At 38.8% G+C, this 15,005-nt stretch overlaps 1 protein-coding gene across 1 annotated transcript in view; it reads right to left on the reverse strand.

The window, feature by feature from the left end:
• RPAP2 (RNA polymerase II associated protein 2) overlaps nt 1-14,993 on the reverse strand; it is a 35,628-nt gene extending 20,635 nt beyond the window's left edge. Inside the window, exons 1-10 of the mRNA XM_088524557.1 lie at nt 14,904-14,993; nt 13,380-13,969; nt 12,396-12,549; nt 10,976-11,074; nt 9,957-10,022; nt 8,644-8,732; nt 6,622-6,657; nt 4,740-5,682; nt 3,847-3,941; nt 3,013-3,093 (exon numbers count right to left, since the gene is read on the reverse strand). Of these exons, the coding sequence (XP_088380683.1) occupies nt 3,013-3,093; nt 3,847-3,941; nt 4,740-5,682; nt 6,622-6,657; nt 8,644-8,732; nt 9,957-10,022; nt 10,976-11,074; nt 12,396-12,549; nt 13,380-13,969; nt 14,904-14,993 (2,243 nt within the window). The remainder of the gene's footprint in view (nt 1-3,012; nt 3,094-3,846; nt 3,942-4,739; nt 5,683-6,621; nt 6,658-8,643; nt 8,733-9,956; nt 10,023-10,975; nt 11,075-12,395; nt 12,550-13,379; nt 13,970-14,903) is intronic.
• Nucleotides 14,994-15,005: the final 12 nt, after the last annotated feature.

The raw sequence follows: 15,005 nt of genomic DNA on the forward strand, positions 1-15,005 counted from the left end.
ATAACCTGCAGGATGTGGCATTATGGATTTGCTGATGTACTGCTGCCCCTGGCCTGGATGAACTGCAGGGCTTCCACGACGAGTAACCTCTCACTACAACACCTGTCCTGAAGCACTTGTGCAACTGCATTGAAAAAGCCATTTTAGGCAGATCAGACTAAAGCCAGCAACCTACAGGTGTGAAGCCTTGAGTAATAAGGAGCAGTGGAAGGGCAGTCACTTTCAAAAACAAGCTGTGTGTCAACATCAAGGCCTCTGAAGAGCAAAGCTTTCAGAAAACAGGAGAGTGCAAGCCCTCTATAAAAATGGTTCATTAATTCTTTGTCTTGCCTCTAGCCAAAACTGTTACTCCAGAACAATCTGTGAAAGAGGGGAGAAAAAGGTCACTAGATTGTCATAAACAAATCATATGGAAATGTAAAAAATGTAAAAATACAACAAAACTTTGGTTCTGCAGCTTGGGTAACAAATCTTTGGGTTTTGCAGTGAAATATTTTTTGTTAAAGGGCTTAACTAAGTTCTCCCTCCATTCCTCACTAGAGAAAGTACGCAATTCGGAAAGCACAGTGTTCCCACCTGGCCTCCTCAAGGCTGGCTAGCTATGGAAGATGATCCCAAGCAGCTCTGTGGGCCAGTGGGTGTTGCAGCTCGCCTCAGCAGTGCACAGGAAGATGCACCGTGGCTGGACTCAGCTGCTGGTTTGTAAAGCAGCACGCTGACTCCATGCATCGGGATCCAAGGCTGGGATTTCAGAGGACCTCAGCTAGCTATTTTTTTTTTTTATTTACACTAAGATGAGAGACATTTGTATTTTAAGTAAGCTAGGTGAGTATAGGTTTATAGAGTCATAGATCTTTAGGCTCCAACTACCCCAGCTTAACAGTAAAAGATAGATCCTCTCCCTTTTCCCCAAAAAGAGGACAACATATTTACATCCTGAGTTATAATCTTATTTGATTATAACTAGCAATGACCTACTATTGTACCTTCACATTCTCTTCAAGGGGAGGCTATTTACTTTGGTGATCTGCTACTTTAGACAGGTCTGCCCTAATGAATGCTCAAGTTTTACATGGCCACAGTAAATGTTCTAATTATGTTAGCAAACACTGTTATAATGTTATATCTTGTTATAACGGTATGCTCAATTGGCAATTCGGGCATGTAAACCAGTTCTTCCCAGTGCTAAAGAATAAAACTCATTAAAAATTTGTAACTTCTATATTTACATACAGAGCCCTGTCCTCAACAAAGTGTTGCTGACTAAGCTAAAACTAATAATTTAAAACTCCAATTAATAAATTTTTAATTTAATTGAGAATTTAAAACTCCAATGTTGAAATCTGTTGGCATGCATATATTAGGTAGCATGCACTGATAATACTAATTGAAAAACTTAACTTTTTTTCCCAAGATAATAGTTAGGACAAAGCTTTAATAAAAAGTTTTGAACACATCTTTAAACAGTAACTACATATATATGTTTTCATTAACAGACAGTTCAGTGTCAATGAGCTCCCCAAAAGGAGTTAAGATATTTGTAACCATAGGGTACAAAACCAATTCTATTTTGTATGTATTTTAGCAATCCTTCTGCTTTTCTTTTTTTTTTTTTTTTTTAAATCACATTCGCAATTTTAATCATTTAGCCTAGATTTCTATATAAATCGATAATTTTCTCTTGATCTTTTACCAAAGTGCCCTTACACGCTCTGGAGAATTATTTGCCATCTCAGTTTTCGTAACAAAAGCTTACAGGCACTGAGGGACTTGGCTTAGGAAGAGCTATAACCATTCTAAAATGTCTCTTGAGATCCCTCTAGTGCATTTCCCAGCAGTGATGATTGAATAAAATGCTGCCCAAAGGAGACTGAACTGCAAGTGTTCCTTTAAAAACCAATGGAGCTGAAAATTGTTGTTGCTCAGTTCACCACATGCTCTTTTACCCTCCTTCAGCTAAGCTCTAGTACTGCCATGTGTTTTATCTGCTACGCTCTTCAGCAAGCTCTTCAGGCTGAAATATTTCTGATATAAAACACAGAAAAGACTACTTGCATTTGTCAGCACCACCTCCTTAAAGAGTTCAAATGCTAAAAATTCTAATTAAAGGAGATCATACACAGTGTTACCAGAAAGGAGAGAAAAAAAAAAAAAAAAAAAAAAGGAAAAAAAGGTTCCCTAACTAGAAATACTACATGCAGAAATCAGTATTCCATGGGTACTTCATCCCTTGTGGAAATGCCACAAGAATGAGTTTTTGAAAGGTATATGTAATCCTCAAGTATGTTAGTGGGAAAAAAGAAAAGTTTTAAGAGCCATAGAGGATATGCAGTTAGCCACTGATGTTGCTCTTGATGACCATGCGTCAGGATGCAGAACCTGCTCTAGGTCCAAGATTTGACAGCTGTGGCCCAAAGAAAATGTAAAAGCATCCAGAGAAGTTCTGATTTCTCTCCTTTTTAGTGCCTCTGTTCCCAAATACCCTCTGAAGTGCTTCTAACTATCTGTGCTGATAAAGTCACTTCTAGATCTGCTTCCCCTTCTCCTTAAAATCAGAAACTGGGCAGGTCAAGGTGGAGCTGCTTCCTAGTTCTGGAAGCTGGTGGTAAGAATTATTAGTGATATTAAAACCATTTAGCCCAGCTATATGGAACACAGAGCAGGAAAAAAAGTGACAGATCTCAGAAACTCACGCTTAATAGGAGGTGACGAGGTAGCAGAACCTTTAAAAGACTCACCATCATCCTCCAGAGACCACTGCCCTAGTTTTTAAAAACCTACAAATAATTCTGGTGACCCAGCCACTGTCAGGAGCAGGGGATGGGGATGACTTGTTAGTCCACAGGGAACGCGATGTTACCTACATAAAGGCACAGTTAGAGAATGACAAACCTGCACTGGGGACATTTCTGCACCCAAATCACTGAACAGGATGTGTAATTATCCAATTAAAAAAAAAAAAAAAAAAAAGAAAAAGAAAAAGAAAGAAAGAAAAAGCAAATCAATACCTACCGGAAAGTTTTGACAAGATTCTTTAGCTCCGTGTAAATATCACCCAGGGTAATCTGAAGAGGGCCCAAAACTGCAGGTAGGCTAGAGGACAAAATATACTGGTTAAAATACTTTCTTTACAACAGCTTGTTTATAAAAATAAAAATGCTCTGCATAATGTTTTGCATTAATGCTCTAGTTCAGCATTAATGCAAAGAAGGAAGTAAATATACTTTTCTACAAGTACACTCTATTAACTCAATGGTTAAATCTATTAACTCATTTCAGCTCTGATAAGACATTCTTTAAAAACAAAACAAAACACAAAACTCAAATAGTCCACATCATGAGGACTAGTTTTCAAAGCCTCAATTATTTCAAATATTTATATTTATTTAGTTCAAAAATTAAAATAGAAAAGAAATTTACACACCTAAATGAGGTGGGTACACAAAATGTTTTTTCCAACCTCAGGTGAATCTATGATGCAAAAAAATGATTCCACAGAAGTAACAGCTTTTATTGTAAGCTGACAGCTGCATTAAAAACAGCAGAGCAATTGGAAAATTTCCAAAGAAAGAGCAGATTGTTTTAGGAAGGCACAAGTTTCTTTTAGAGAATTCATCAGTACTGAGGTTTCAACATCCACCTCAGAAGACTCTCAAAAGTCATCTCTAAAACTGAATCACAAATGTTTGAGAAATAAGGAAGTTCTTTACATCAGTAATGGCTTTATCATATCACCAATGCCACTCAGAAAGGTCAGAACATCCTTGCACTTTTGTTTGTTACTTGAAGTGATGATGAATGAGCAGCAGCTTCAGCCTGATCTTTAAGAAAGTCAGAAATACTTACGCTTTTCTCAGTTTTTCAAGGACAATCCTCTTTCTAATCTGCATTTGTGCATTTGAATCAACAAGTGGGAAGGTGAGATCTTGCTGTTGATCAACCTGTATTACAACATTAAACACACAAACATCTGTAAACTAATCAGATAAATGATAGTCATTGCATCAAAATAATCACATTTTAACAATAAGAGTAAAACCTCACACAGCTCCATACTTCTTTCAGCCTGCAAATCCTGATCTTTTTCCAAGTTATCTCAGTTGCAGCAACATAGCCAAATAAATGATCAGGATCCAGTTTGGAGAAGTTTAACAATAAGTAACAAAAAGTAGTCTTACTCAAGAAAAAAAGAAATCCAAACTCAAGTATGTCCTGTCATGAATTAAAGGAAAAATATTTGTTAAAGTTTTATTTAATGAATCAAAGAGGGAAATAATAATTTTCCCCCTCACCTGAGATCTATTCTCTTTACAACACATTGTTTTTTCTGGTTTTCTGTGGGAACCTTCCTCACCTGTCCTGCAAGGGAACAGAGGTTATAGAAACTTTTGCCATACAGACTCTTAGAAGCCGATTCTGTAGCAGCTTCACCTCATTGCAATTAGGTAACACAACAGTTATACACTGAAGCATCAGAAAGCCTTTATGAAAGGAAAGGGTTCAGTGCAGTAGTTGCAAGTTGTATATTTAATCCTTCTGCAGAGATTAGAGTTTGTACTCCAACTTTCTCTTGCATTACAAAAACTGCATAGGGTTCATCTACTTAACTCCTCCCATTTCACTTTACCAGCATTTCCTCTGCTGGCCTCAGACCATGTTCTGCTCAAGCAGCAGAATATCTTTCATGCTTCACAAACTGAAAGGTAACCGTCAGGACTCAGCATGTGTTGAACACCTACTTTATCTTTGCTGTGATGCTCCTCTATTCGTGCCTGTGCCACAGCCTCTTCAGCCAAGATGCACTTTCCTTTATAGAACTCTTTTACTCGAAGTTCCAGAAATTCAGTTTCTTCTTTTAACTTTTCATAACTAGGCAAAGGCTTAATTCCACCTGAGCCTCTAAATGGTAAAGACTGATTCAAACTGTTTTCAGACCCTGCTGCAGCAACACTAAGATCATCAGGTTCATCTAAGTCATCCTCATCAAGCTCTTCATTCTCATGGTCGGCAGCTGATGTACACTCTGATGAGCACAAAGAAGTGTAGTTTGAACCATAGAGAAACTTTAAAGTTTCTTCAGTTCTCCATTCCATAAATGTTTGCTTAAGTACTTCTAATAAATTGCCTTTGGCAGCCAGGGAATTAACTGGATCCCTCAGTTCATACTTTTTAAGTTCTTTTGAGCTAGCTAGCATTCTTTTAAGCTGTTCTTCCCCTTTTTTGCTCACACTCAAAAAAACTATCTGTGAATCACTACAGGTATTTTCATAGTTTTTTGTAGTATTTGATTTTCCAGGAACGGTATTTTCTGAAGGAGTTACAGTTATTTTATTTTGAACGGAGCAAGTATGCATTTCTTCCTGAGCATCTAATTCACACCTAGATAGTTGCTCAGTGGCTTCTGTCACATCCAAGTCTTCACTTTTAGGGTTGGAATACACTCTCTGAAAAGGTTTCTTTTTGGGGATGCTTTTTCTGTACAATTGTTGTGCAAGATTGGCTGAACTTGACCGACTTCCTGGTAGAACAGAAGAGACAAATTCTTGTTCAGTATCACTACTGCTGTCACTGACATTGTCAGCAAAACCAGATTCACATGGGTCTGAAGATGCCCTAGGATTTTCAATGTCAGAGGCTTTAATTACTTCATCACATAGTTTCACCTCTTCTCCAGACTGACCACTGTAAGAGAAAACACAACATATGGATGAAATAAGAAATGGATATTAACTATAACAGCTTTTCAATATTACATAATTTAGCTTAGGAACGCATTTTCCCCTGATACTAGAAGTGTACTTTTTGCTTTAAAGAATCATGGCTTCTCTTCTGAAAGTCCTCTAAGTCAAAGAGTTGTAAGGTTCTGCAATTAAGAGAGCACATATATATATATACTGTTTAGACAAGAAAGCTCCCAGTTCCTTACTAGTAGTTAAAAATGAATAGGAAAAAAGATACTAAAGAAAGGAGAACAAGATCAAACTTACCACGATGAATTTTAATATATTACAATTTAAATTGAAGATACACATCTTATATAGATATTTTTCATATATATATGCATGTATGTGTGTGCATATGCATAAACTTAATTCTCTGAAATTAGCGAGACAGCAGACCTGTTTCAAGCATATGCAAGTTTGCCCTCTAACGGCCATCTTTTGCAAAACAAACAAAAAAAAATCACAATGTACAGCACTATAGAGAGAGATGACAGAGTTGCATGACTTCAATTTACCTGATACAGATGTTTTCTATTAAGAAGTACAGAAGCTTTCAACACATATAATTGGTACCATTTTGTTTATAAAGAATAAATGGTGTAAAATGTGCAAAGCACAGTGTATGTTTCAGGTTTCAACAGGCTCAATTAAGATATACAGGTCAAGGGCAGCTGTACACTAAATCATACAGATCAAATATGTTGTTTTAGAATCACAAAGGAAAAAGCTACACAAGACAAATAATCCATGTGCAGAGTCTACACAAAGGATTATTGTCATGTTTAGCTTTTGTATAACACAGGAAATCAAAGATTTCACTTTCACCTGGTGTGATGCTAATATTTCTAGCTATAAATGCATATAACAATAAGAACAACAAAATAATTGCTGAGTGTACCTCTGTCCCTCTTTCAGTAGCTCTATGTCCGGTGGTCTGCAAAAAGAAAACGCAGAGTTAAGGTTTTTCTCCTGAATCAAAGCTCCTGGAATACACATTAGTATAGAGAATCATACAATAGGTGATGTTAGAAGGGACCTTTGAAATCTAGTCCAACATCAGCTGCTCTCTCAGCTAGAGGAGACTCATTTGTATTCACAAAGCATGACTCTCATCTGTTTGCAACACAACACTGTTATAATGAGCAACATTTAATAGAATCAGCAAGTCACAGTCAGCCAAAGTGACTTCTAAAGTCACTCCTGGTGACCTCCTGCTTATAATGTGATTTCATCAGCTTTAGATTAGGTCAGCCTCAGCTTCATAAAGTCAAATTTTGGAAGCCTTCAAATATGGAGATGACTGACATCCTTCAAACACTGTCATCTTTTAAACTTTCTTTCAAGTAGCTGTAGAGTGCTATTAGGTCACCCTTTGGTCTTCCTTCACCAAACTTAACATGCTCAGCTCTCTCAACTTGTCCGCTTGGGCCACAAGATTCCTGTAGGAAAAATAATCCTTACATGGTCCAAATTCATAAAGAAACATGTATCTTAATATTTAGTGTGTCTTTACTTATTTGAGATATCACTTTGTTAAAACCAGGTTAGCAGGCTATCCTGATTTAAGAAAGTGGAATCTGAAGGTTTCTAGAAATTGTAAGCATCATCATTAAACAGCTGCTGAACAGCTTCTTTCTAATGGTGTAACTGCAGGTCATGTCTTTCAATTCTTGTCTTATCTAACAAACAGCTAAAGTTTATACCCTCACTTGTCCTTCTCATGAATGAGAGGAAACCCTTTAAGCATGTGCCAAAGTCAAGTCAATGCAGTAACATCTTAAGCTTAGACAGTATAAAATACAGTTTTAAAAAGATGCAAGCTGCACCATTCACATGAATGAATCAAGCCTGAAAACTAAAGGTAGTTAACATAAAATTATTTAAATTAACACCAAATAACGAGTTTTAATTGAAGCCATGCACTATCTGGACAGAAGAGGATGAAGGGGTAATAATGTACCACTTAAATAAACAACGGTGTCAGGTATATTAAAAGTATATGCTGGTGATGTTAACAATAAAGGCAGATTTTGTAGATGTTCCATTTAAAAAAGAAAAGTAAAACCATATCACCAAGTTACTGGTAAACGTCCCACAACATTTCATTAAGAAATCTGATTATAACTACTAGAATCTCCTTATATGAGATCAGGCTGCTGTAAATCTCTTCTGCCATTGCTCAGATATTTAATGACTGATTTGAGCTTTCAAAATGACTTATGGACTTAGTTTCTGCTTGTTTCATTTGTTGAAAACCAAAAGATGACAACAAGTAGTGCTTTGCAGAAAGAAACTTGAATAAACTGTTCAATGTTCTCTATGCAAGCGTTTTTTTATTAAACAGTGTCACCCAGTGGCACAGTTCATGATTTACAAGCTTTTCTTTCCTAAGCTAGTCAACTCATTAAAACAGGGACTCTTCAAAACACCATTTTAAGCAGTAAGAACAGAAAATGGGTAATCTGACATTAGCACCTTTACTCAGGAAAAAAAAACCTCTTGATGATACAGTCTATTTTCAAGTGCAAGCAGTCAGGACCTATCTTGAAGAATACGTCTAGCACTCTCCTTAAAATTAGAAACTGTCTTGTAACAGGATAAAATTAAATGAATCCTGTACACTATCTGGCTTGTATAAATGCAATCCTAACAAATAATACTTTGTTATTAATGCAAACTGTTAGCAATGACTAGTCTACCCTCTAAGCTAGGGTAATTATGTCTATCGTGTAGTCATGAATAGTACTGATTCATGTCAATATACTAATTAATATGGTAACAAATCTTTTAAAATGAACATCATGTTAAACTAACATGTTAGCACCAGGTAATATCAGTTAGCTCAACTTCAACCTAACTGTTCTGACACATCATAACCAATTAATTAGCATTGCAGCTTGGATAGAAAAGTTATACTTGCTTTTCTTCTTCTCGCATCCATACCGGACTTTTGGAAATTTGAGCTTCGAAATATTTAGATGCTCTATAGCAAAAGTTACTGCAAAAACACTGGGAACGAGAGAGATGAATCAGACAAAATATAACTGAAGACATCTTTAATACTCAAACAAAGGTACACAACTCAGGTTTCTAATACCTGTAAACTTCAGGTGTCAATTTTGTTTTGGTCTGTCTCTAGGCTTTTAATACATCACGAGGATTCAAATTTAACAAATAAGTCTACATCATTTCGCACAAACCACTTGCAGCTTTTTCTCCCCCTGTTTTTTTGGCACTTCTATGACACACTGAGAATCAAACCAGTGTCAAATTCTAAATAAATAATAAATAAATAAATAAACAAACATTCAAAAGCCATCTCTAACCCAATAAATAGGTTAGACTGTTTAAAGACATGCAATTCAGATATTTAACAAATTGTAATATGCATTTTGATCAGCACAGATTTTTTTCTTTCAATACCTCAGAATAACACCTAATATTTTGCAGCACCTTTGAGAAGTTAGCTGGGATACTTGCAGCAGGGAACAAGACAAAGTATCCCAATTCTTCCCAGGGTCATGCTTGATAACTTGAGAAAGCAATTACTGGAATTTTGTGTATCTCCAGAGTTATAACCAGAAGAAAGGAAGTAAGGGCACTGAAGAAATCTGTTTCTGAATTTTGAAACATTCATCCTGCAGTTTAAGGTATAATCAAGAGCTGTTCATTGTGTGTCTTGTGAGCAGGCACTGAAGACTGTTACTAAAGTATACCCACAAATATGCTTAAAGAAAGAAATAGATTTTTGTAAAGAAATAGATTGTATACTGAAAAGTTCTCAGAAAAGGAAAGAAAAAAATGGACTAGAAAGGTAACTACAGTATGAAATGCATAGGATGGAATTTGTATTGCACTGTTACAGACATTTCATAATTACAAAAATGTTCACTTTGGTTCCACAACAAAAACTTGTTGACTATGCTGGAACAAAACTTAGAACACGTGCTCAAAAACACGTCTTTAATTACCACATTCAAATGACCTGCTATTGGAGTACAACTTCCCATGTTATGCTTACATTTAGAAAGGGAAATAATAGCTTTTTCTTGCCAAAGACCGTGTTCAGAAACTGAAACACACTATCTAGGAGCTTCATATTCTGGCCATTAGCTAGATCTTTGTAAGAACTTTGTAGCTCCGAGTCAAGCATCTGTATGAACACGCTTACCAAATGTATTTCAGGTCTTGAGAAAGTACTAGATATATTTTAGAAATAGCTTGTTACTGTACCTTTCTTTCAGTAATATCATAAACTCTGTTTGTTTTCGTGGAAATCCTGTACTTCTGTTTTGGCACCTAAAACGATACAACTTCATCACCACCACTGCAATTACCATGACTTCACAGAAAACTCAAATTTTAATACACGTATTTAAAATGAACAATGTACTCCAACTAACAATCTCTAAATTCTCTTGGTATTACCTCCTCTGATGTAAAAGCTACAATTTATCATTAATCATTTACATTTAGCTATCAGTAGAAACAATTTCAGACCCACAAGACACCCTGTTCTGACAGTAAAGCAACGGAACTACTGTTAGGAAAAACTTTAAACCTGTTTAAGCATTGGACAATTACATGCGTCCTTTTTTAGCCCTACTTATCTACAGGTCTGTGAGACTCTATTGTTAGAGACAGTCCCCTAATATAAACACAAATAGGAACTTAGATAAACTATAATATAGCTACCAAATGAATTTCTGTAGGGACAAAAGAATAAACTTTTCTGCTTGAACAGACTTTTTCAGATTACCAGGGATACCACAGTTGGAACCATACCACAGCTTACACAACTGATTCTCAAATTCTGCTTAAGCACATACTAAAGTATCATATTTAAGTGTGCCTATGATCTTTACACAGGCGACACGTACTTTTAGACCAGACGTATAATAATATTCCTGCCTTGTATTTTTTTTTTCACTTCAGCCTTTCTTTTCACAGAGATATGTGGTATCACCGAGGAAGGAACTACATTAGAAAGTTTCTGCATGCACAAAGAAAGGCCACAAAGCTGCTCCTTATTCATGGGATTCTGTCATAAAGCAATGATTGTCAACTGCTCAGGTTTAATGTTTCACTTCAGAAGGACAATGCCAAAACAGAGTTATGGGACCACTGGTCCACTACTTGATAATATTTTAATCTATGTTTAAAACTGTAAATGTAAAATGAAAAAGAAAATGCAAGAGAATTTTAAAAAATTAATAGCCTTTTTATAAGAGCATTAATAAAAAGTAACTTACATTTTCCAGTTTATTTTGACACAGAGGATAACCGCATAGTCTGATGATAGAACGTTCATCAACAATGTCTTTATAGTGAGATGGGGTAATAAGTTTGCCCTAAAATGACAAGACAATACTTCATCAAGAGGTATTATAAGATCAGCTAATTGTTACTTTCAAAGCTTCTCATAAACACACGAATATTGTTAATTTTATACTACTACCTAGTTAATAATCAGTATTTAGAACTTACAGAGTAAAAGCAGTAAAATGGTAAATGAACAGAGAAAGGATGAAGATAATAGCCATTTTTCTTTACTTAGAAATAAAAGCCTGGCTATTTCGTCATTAGCACGATACATTTTCACTATTTTCCTCTACTGACATATTATATACACCTACTTACTAACATTTACTATACTTTTGCAGCTACATTCTTCTGCTCCTCATCCCAGATGTCAAATATTGGCAAAAGGTCAAAGGCAAAAATTTCTGCAGTTTCAGAAAATTTCTTCTTATCTGCACAAGCCCCCCCAAAATGGAAGTATTTTGTGCTCCCCCCATTCTATTTACAAAAAAGCCTTTGTTCAGAATTATGTAGCGGTCTACAGCATTCATATCAAAGCAAAACTTAAAACCACCTCCAAATTTAATGAGTTTGGTGAGGGAAGTTTAATATGAACTATTTATTCTGTAGAAACAGCTTTTAACATGATGAACTGTTTTTATTATTTTTAGAACAAAAACATTTTGTGGAGTCATTTTTAGCTAACAATACTATCAAGTAAGAGTAATTGCAGTTACATTCCTAGGCATGTTCACAAAGCTGCTGAAAAGCTCCACTTTAATTCCCACTGCACAGCACAGTCATCCTGAGTTTGATCTCTCAGCTTCGGCCAGATGAAACTATTTGGCCTGGATGATGCAATTAATTCTCTACTAAATTCACTGTAAGTGGTCATCGTTCTCCTACTGTGGCAAGAGCTTCCACTCTGTGTGCCGTTTCAAAATCGGCCATCGAAAATTAAGCTAAGAAATACACATATACCAGAACTGTAATGTGTCCTCTGCAGAGCTTCACCTCAGGAATCATTCCCTGCAGTAATAATCCTCATACAGTGCTAGCAAAACTATGCTGCCGGATAAACTTCAGGGCAGTAGCACTGTAGAAACATTCCATAAATTCACAGGGGGGATGATCTGGACCTACCATTTTAGTACTTCACCCATCAGCCAGGAGCTCAAGAGGCATAAATGAAGGCAGTGGCAATAAAGTGAGCATTCATAAGAGTATGAATTGAGTTTAAAAAGAGGGCAGATCTTCAGGGCAAAGCTGCTGAAAGTAGGACAATTGTCATCAGATCCTAAGAGATCTGTCGAAACTGCAGAAAATTGTTCCAGGGAGATAGAAAAGGGTATGGAAACTTGCAGCACTTACAGAATTCACAAGGAACTCTTCAGTAATGTTCTCTTCCAGCAGTTGTTCAACGGTATATAGCGCTTTTTTCTCAAATTCAATTTTCTTTCTAATAGCAGCCTCCAGAGCTGCTTTCCTGTAACAAAACAAACATTGAATGTGTAACAGCAGACTCCTGTGAACAAAAACCCCCAAATCCGTTTCTTTTTCTGAAATACAGTAGCTTATTTTTGGTGGGGTTTCACCACAGTGGCCTAACAAAGCAACAAGTAATTTGTCTAGTAATTTGGTAATTTCCACAACCACTGAACAAGTTTCCAACCTTAATTTGCTTTCATCCTTACAGTCAGAAAAAGCATTGACTCTTACTGGCAAAAGACCACAGAAGAATGAAGCAAAAGCTTCAGGAGGGAGGAGAACCACCCAATCAGTAAGTAAACACACTACTGCCAAAAAAGATAACCAGCTGTACCAGTAAGCTTGTTGGGCCTGTGGTACTTTAAAAACAAAGCAAAACCAAATGAATAAAAACAAAGAGCTCTACGAGTAGAAATAAAATTTTTTGTTAGACCTACTGAGGGAATGGGAAGAAGCAGGCACCTTTGTGAACAAGATGCTCTGCCTGCTCTATCACCCCGAACCAGCTCTCCCACAGAAGAGGCTCAGGAAGGCACGAGCCCAGAGCTGGGACTACACTTTTTACCACATAAGCGGGCAGTGATACCTCTGAGCAGCATCTTCTTTCCTCTGCGCAACTGAATGCTTAGTTCCTAGAAGACAAGCACATAAATCTGTATATTTTCTTCCCTTAAAACACATTTTAAGCAATGAACAAACACAATTCTCATGTTTCCATCCTCAGTCACTGTGCAAACAGCTTTATCCAGGAACACACTGCAAACTCTGAACTGTAGGCATAAGCAAAGCTATTTCCTTCGTGGATATAACACCTTTCTTTTTTTTTTCTCCCCTCTTATTCCCCCCACTCTCCCCCTTTTCCCCCACAGCCATTCCAGCACTTTCCGGACAGCCAGAGCTGCTCCCTTTCCCGCTGCCCGCCCCACGGCAGCCCTGGCGCCCCCGCCAGCCCCGCGCACGGGGGTGCAGAGCGCCGGAGACCCCGCCAGGGTCCCCCCCACCGTGCCACGGCTTGGCTCACTCCGCCGCAGCGGCCCCAGGGCGCAGGGAGAGCCCACGGCGCCGCGCGGGGGGATCGCGCGGAGACTACCTGCGCGCGGCCGGCTCGACCTCCCCTTCGCGCCGCCCGGCGGCTTCGCGGCCGCCATCATCCCCGACGGGAGCGCCGCGCTCCCGCCCCCTGACCTCTCACCGGGAGGCGGAGCCGCGGTGGCGCGGCCGGGCCGGGGCCGCCGGCGAGCAGCGGGGTGGCGGCAGGAGCAGGGCCGGCTTTGGAGCGAGGTGGAGGCCGCGGAGCGGAGCGAGGGTCCGCGGCGCCCTGCGCGCAGGTGCGTGGGGGCCGCGCTGCCGGCGGGAAGGGGCTGAGGGGCGAAGACGCTTCCTCGGGCCGGCGGCGGGTGCTGAGGAGCGGTAGCAGCAGCTCCTCGAGCTCGGGGCGGCGTTGGCGGCTGAAGCCGCTGGGAAGGGCTCACCAAGGAGGGGATTAAGCGCTAGGGCCTGAGCTGGCAAATCCTGGCGGCAACTCGGACGTGTTTCTAGGCTATAACTGTGTTGAAAAGTTACTGGGGGGTGGGGGGGGGGCTGAGAAGGCAGGAATATCAGCGTCCAGGGGTGTGTTTAAATAGTTTTGGGGGAAGCTAGTAAGCTGCTGTAACGTGAAGTGCAATGCTAAGGCAGTGTGCAATAGTCTCCAAATTAAAAACACAGGCCAGAGACACGGCTGCCTTGTAGCGAGGTAGAAGTGATAAAATCAGTAGTTGAGAACAGCAAGTAAGTTATTTATTCATTCAGTAGTAAAATTCATACAGGTGCTGTATAGGTTAAGATGAAGTTCTGAGTTTTGGTCAACTGATTTTTGTAATTATGTGAATAGTTTAGGAGTCTTGGCTAGCCTTAGCTAGGGCCAAAACCTAAGGGGAAGAGGGATGATATATGGAGATGTCCATGTAAATATGAAGCTTGGATGTTTTCGTGAAACCAAACTATTCATCCAAGTGACCTGTGCATATATGGTCACAGTGTTTATATAACCATATTTATGCTCATAGAATTACTGTAAAACATGAAGATTGTGACTGCTGCTGTGACATATCATGTGAGAAAATTGAACTTACTTTTATTGTAAATCATGGCCCAGGCTATGCAAAACTTGACATTAACTTAATTATTTATTTTAGCTTGAATTAAGCTCAATTGCTTTAAGCACAACAACTTTAGTGTCTAGAGCTAAAAGGCCACTGAACCAGCAGAAGAAAGAGGTAAATGATTCTACATATGTAATCTCTACACGACTAAAACACTGGTGATACCAAACTGGTGCAGTGGTTGGATGGGGTGTGCGCGCCCCGGCGTCCGATGGGAGCAGGGAGCTCCTCTGGTCAGTGAGTTCACGGGGAAGGGGCGCAGCGGGGACCCCGCTCCTGCCGTGCCGCGAGCCCCGGCTGGCCCTGCAGGCCTTGCAGCAATCAGCACGCAGCGCATGACCACGCAGTA

The sequence above is a fragment of the Tinamus guttatus genome, unplaced genomic scaffold (assembly GCF_059628265.1).
Source record: "Tinamus guttatus ecotype Peru unplaced genomic scaffold, ASM5962826v1 Tinamus_guttatus_pri_ptg000211l, whole genome shotgun sequence".
NCBI lineage: Eukaryota > Metazoa > Chordata > Aves > Tinamiformes > Tinamidae > Tinamus > Tinamus guttatus.